Here is a 6000-nt window from a genome sequence, read left to right as displayed (position 1 = left end):
TTTTTAAAAAAAAAAAAAAAAAAAAAAAAAAAAAAAACATTTTAGTTGAAATTAATAATAATAACAAAAAAAAAAAAAAATAATAATAATAAAACCGAACCGACTACAAATATCAACGTATGGCAATAATAGAATTTTTTCTTTTAAATTTATTTTATCTTATTGTTCTCTACTACTACTATTACTACTACTACTACTACTACCACTACTACTACTACTACTACTACTACTACTACTACTACTACTACCACCACCACCACCACCACCAACTACTACTACTACTACCACTCTACTTCTTCTATTAATATATATAAACGAAAAAAAAAAATAAAAAAAAATATCTACTACTTATCTAAACTACTGCCTATACCACCACCTAAACTGACTGAATATAAATTTAATAATTTTTTTTTAAATTTTCAAAAAACCAAAACAAAAAAAAACGATCTATCAATGTAATACTAAAAAACTTTACTGCTGTTACTCCAACTGCTACTACTGTTACTATTATTACTACTACTACTACTACTACTACTACTACTACTACTGCTATTACTGCTATTATTATTACAACAATCACCACTGTACCAAAAAAACAAATCAACCAATAAACCAACCACTTTTACAACAATTACTACTGCTACTGCTACTACTACACGTACTTTATTGACCGTTGTTGATGTAAAAAAGGCGAAATCATCTACAGAGTGGAATTGCCAGATATGGAGCAGATAACTCTTATCTACCTGGAGAATAACGATGCTGACTATCGTAAGTCGAGCAACTAAAAAAAAAAAAAAAAAAAAAAAATAATAATAATAATAAAGAAACAACTAAAAAAACAAAAAAAATCAAATTTAAAAGAATCTGCATAAACTAAATAAAGCCAAAAATGTCTTATTAAACAAGAAGTGTTAAGAACAATTTATAAGTCCACACGTACACCCCTAACCTGCCCATACACATTCACACATTCACACACACACATACACACATACAAATACACATACCTACACTTACCTAATAATAATGTAACTAAAACTATTTTCAAAAAAAGAAAAAAGATTGAAAATCTATTAAAATATTGATGTTCTTATCAAAAAGTCAAACTTCTTGTTTTATTTTCTTTATAACAATAAATTTTTAATTATTATTTAATATATCAGTTTATTTATTTCTCTCAACCAATTCAATTAACTCACCACCACCACCACCACCACCGCTACCACCGTAATCATATAAATCAGCTTAAAAAAAAAAAAATAAAAAAAAATAAAAAAAAAATAATAATAATAACAATGATAATAATGAATAATGAATAATAAATAATAATAATGATGAAAATAATTCGAATCTCTCGCCATCTATTACTTGTCATGCATTTGATTTATCCGGTGTTGTCCACAATCATAATAAAAAAGAAATTTGCGATCCACCAAAAGTCTTTGCTACCGCATACATCTACTTTACTACATATGTACTTACTTTTACATACTTAAATACATACTTACATACATACATACCTAAATACCTAGATACCTACCTACCAACCTACCTACATACATACATACATACATACATACATACATACATACATACATATATACATAAATACCTATACCTATATACATACTATATCAACTACTATTAAATAATCATCATATTGGTAATAGTTTCTTCACATGTAGTGGTTACAATAAATAGATTTTGTTCTATTAGTTGTTTTGATTGAGTTCCTGTTTTTGTTGATAGCTCTTCCTGATAACCTTTCTTAGTTTTATTGTTAAATAGATCTTCTTCCTTTTTTTTGTTTTTTTTTTTTTCTGAAATTTTACCCCTGTTTTTACCCATTAATTATTGTTATGCTTATTGAATTTTTACTGTCACCACCGAACGATGAAAATGTTAACACATTTTCATTCATTTTTTTTTTTTTTTTTTTATTAGCTATAGATATATACATATATATAGATATATGTATGGTATATAAAATTGATACACATAATGGTGTGTGCGTCTCTTCGTTCGTTTATCGCTTTTGCCGGAATCTTGAGTACAGCCAAAAATTCAGTTGAAAAAATCTTAAATAGTTTTTATTATTGAAGCTTGAAATAGATTGAACCCGCTTGCTACTGACGACGCTTAATCTTTTAAGATTAATTTTAAGATTAATTAATTAATTCATTCATTTTTCATTGCAAGTGTGATAATAAATGTTTCAAACACAAACAAATAAGAAGATTATATTTGGGCGCGGCCGGCATTTGGATGCCCTACCACGCTCCGCCATATTAGATGACGTCCAATGTGAAATTTTATTATCCTCCATTTCCGTTCTAAAAAAAGATAGATATTCAACTTTCTCTCCATTTAAGGGGTTGTCTTTCGTGACAGCCCCTATATATGTCAGAGTCTAAAAAATTAATCTTTGTGATCCGAAATTTCTATCATTTGTTTTATTGCAAAATAGCTGCTACTATGGATCAATTTTCATCCTAAATTATTAAAAATGAAATCTTTTTCTGAAGGGCTCATACTACTTATAAGAAATCTTATACAGAGCGCGGTTTAAGAAATAGACCCATGTGTTTCGACTTAATTTTTATGTCAAAATACTATCACAAACAAATATTCATGATAAAATATTATCTTTATATTTCTTGAGAATCCTTAGATGCGGCTGTATTCAAAAAATAGACCTGCATGGTCCGAATTCGCTAAGGCTGATTTTTTTGTCAATTTACTATTATAAATCAATTTTCAGAATGAAATATGGAAAATTAGACCTTTTCGCCTTACCATATAAAGATTCACTTTTCGTAGAAACATTTATGTGAGAGGTATTTCAAAAAGCTGTTCCAACTAAACCAATTTTTTTATATCATTTTAAAACGCTGAAATACTTTCGCTCAGCGACTTTTGTCGAAAAATTTTGGAAATTGGAAATTTTTTTTTTTCATATAACGACTTTTCAAAATGAGGCGTTATATGGTGAGTGGTCGAAAAACTGGATCAATCGAAATCATTTTCAATAACGTTCGCCGTAGATCAATGCACGTCAGTGTATTATCAAAATTTCGCAAAAATTGCCGTCTATAGGTTGAACACAAACATGCATGGTCTTATATCAGACGGACAGACGGAGAGACAAGCTTAGATCGCTTCAAAAAATGATTCTGAATTGCTCGGTATAATAAAAGGTGGGTATCTATTAAGTCCTTCTAGATGTTATATACATTCGCCAAAATTTAATAAACCGTGTAGTATAAGTGGTGTAGTGTACAATTAAGCATGCATGCTATACACAGAAGGACTCACGATAGACCCGCATTCTAAGCTTGTCTGTCCATCTATCCATTTATTTTGCAGGCTACTATTTTTGCAATATTTTGATGAAATTTAGTGCATTGATGTGCTTCGTTTTCGGGACGAACTCTGTTGAAAATGGTTCGGATCAGACCGTTTTTTTGACCACTTCCTATGTAACGCCTCATTTTGAAACGCCAATGTATCATCAATAATTATAGCGTGGTATAGGGTATTTAATGAATGATCGAGACGCATTATAGTGCTTTTACTCTTCATCGTTCTTTATATTAGACTTTCTTTCATTTATGTATTTTGCTTTGAATACCTGTTCTAAGATTATTTATCGAAGAATTACGCGTATGGATCAATGGATCGACTTGGCAGATTTTCAAAGTTCCATCTAAAGGAAACGTTCACTTTGAACTATAATCGATGAAATTTGGTATCGAGCTTTCTCTTACACTTCTAAATTTCGATCCCGCTGCTGATGTATAAACGTATTGGCGAGATAATGCGCCACACACAGGTAGACATGTAGAGCAAAATTCGTTCGACTTATTATTATATACGAATTATACGTAGGTAAAGTAAATACATGCATATACACAAGCACAAACATACAAACACATACAATACAGCTGCGTATATACATTAGTTCACTTTTAAACTTAATATATATGCGCGATTAGCGTAAGAATTTCAACACATTCTCATCTGCCTATCCATTCGTCCATCCGTTGTTTTTACTGTCGCGAACAATACGATGGATCCAGGCGTCCGTTGTACAGTACGATTAACTCGTACCGGGCTGTGTCGAACCGTGTTTTTCGAATTTCTTTTATTTATTTATTTAAACAACAGTACATAACAATGACTAGTTGACAAATGGGCGGGTGTGCTTTGTTCGCTTAAATGGCTAGACATCTGCAAGAGATATCAATCAATTAGTTCCCGATAAGCTATTAAAAAGACCTCTCAAGTAACAGGTGCACATGAAAAAGGCGCATCGGTTTTGGATGGTGGGTAAACCAATGTAATTTTCTTATTTGAATTTTACGGCTAAACACTTTTTTCTTTCTTCTTTAAGTTTAAAATCCTTTAACTTCTCTATTTCTGTTCTTTTTTTTTTTTTTTTTTCTTTTACTTTCTCTTAAAATTATTTCTTCCTTTATTAAGTTTATTACGTTTTTTTTCTATTTCTTATTCGAATTTAAATTTTTGCCTTCTACTCCAATAGTTACATTAAAGTACCTTACCCTGTTTTTTTTTTCGGCTTTGCTGTAACATTTGAATTTATTTTTTCACTTACCTGAAAATAAATAAATAAAAGCGAAAAATTGGTTCATTAATCCTTTAAATCCCTCCCTTTGGAAAAACTGCTTCATCTGCATTTAAGTGTATGTTCATCCCGCAACTCTGTCTCTTACTGTATGTGCTGTGTTACGATTTTCCCTTTCTAAAGGAAGTTTCTTTCGTAATGGAGTTCTACCGCAAGGAAATTATATTTATTTATTTATTTATTTATTTTTTTTTTTTTTTAGGTTACGCTACACATTAGTAGCAGAAACTTCTTATACTCGTCCTTTTGTCCGCCTTTCGTTTTAAAGTAGGGAGCTAAAGCGTAAGTGAAATTATGGTTGTTGTCGTTCTTTTAAATATTAGACTTAATCAAAATGAAGAAAAGTGAAAGAAAAACTGAAAGAGGAAACATGTAAGAGCCTCTTATATTACTAAAAAAAAAAAAATAATAATAATAATAATTATAATAACAATAATAATAATAATAATAATCTATATACAAAGTTCAGATGTACGCAGGGCAAGTGTTCTAAAGAGCTTAAGGAAATATCTCCATTAATCAAATCCTTTAATAGGATCACTCATTCATCCAAAGGGAAAAGATTACTTTTCATTCAGTAGAAAGGTCGTGACAAATGCCAGATCGCCATTTCCTTCTCACTCATTAAATTAAAACTTCAGAGACTCTCAAGTCGAATGGATGCGATGCAATTAACGATCTATGTGACTAGTCTCAATTACCACTCCCACTATAAAAGAAAAAGAAAAGAGGCAGACGAATGGACGGAAAAATGAATTTCATTGATTTGGTTTCAAATTTTAAGAATATAAATATTTTGAATCCTATTATGCTCTGTTACAATTTTGATGCCATTCATATTTACGTCAATTAAAATTCCTTTTAAATCCACTAATCATAAGTATGCGTTAAGAAAATGAGTAAATTTTTGTTTATAATTCTTACATTTACCTAGGGTAAGAGCTTAGTGTTTCACTTATTACATTTTACAAACTATCAGCAAAGAAGGGTAAAGAAAACGCTGATTGTAAAGCAAACGGTAGTTCGATATACGCTTTCAAATCATTTCATGTTTGACTCTCGCTGTAACAATTCAATGTTATAGTGAAATATAAAAACCGAGAACTGTTCGGGGGCGAAGGATTTTCTAAGGTTATTAGCCAACTATACATCCGACGTAGCGGATATTAACGGCATGTATTGTGAATTGAATTTCTTGTTATACCCAACTGTAACGTTTGCGTTGTACAAGGACATATTAAGTTTGTGCAGATGTATGTAACATCCAAAAGGACTTGAGATAGATTTACCGTTTCTCTTATATTATAATCGTGTGTCCGTCTGTCTATCTGCCCATACGTCTTGCTTTATGG

At 30.4% G+C, this 6000-nt stretch overlaps 1 protein-coding gene across 13 annotated transcripts in view; it reads left to right on the top strand.

Moving 5' to 3' along the window:
• The window catches only part of LOC119636819 (disks large 1 tumor suppressor protein), a 57751-nt gene that overhangs the window by 44855 nt on the left and 6896 nt on the right, over window positions 1–6000 (top strand). For 8 of the 13 annotated variants that reach the window (XM_038032469.1, XM_038032544.1, XM_038032493.1 and 5 more), the window contains one exon: window positions 691–771. The exons of 4 other annotated variants lie outside the window; for them this stretch is intronic. In XM_038032469.1, the coding sequence (XP_037888397.1) occupies window positions 691–771 (81 nt within the window). Of the gene's footprint in view, window positions 1–690; window positions 772–4850; window positions 4931–6000 lie in introns of all 13 variants that reach the window. One more of the 13 variants, XR_005247187.1, reaches the window with a different exon arrangement.

Source organism: Glossina fuscipes, unplaced genomic scaffold, assembly GCF_014805625.2.
Source record: "Glossina fuscipes isolate IAEA_lab_2018 unplaced genomic scaffold, Yale_Gfus_2 0, whole genome shotgun sequence".
Classification (NCBI taxonomy): Eukaryota; Metazoa; Arthropoda; class Insecta; order Diptera; family Glossinidae; genus Glossina; species Glossina fuscipes.
This window is presented reverse-complemented; position numbering and strand designations above follow the sequence as displayed.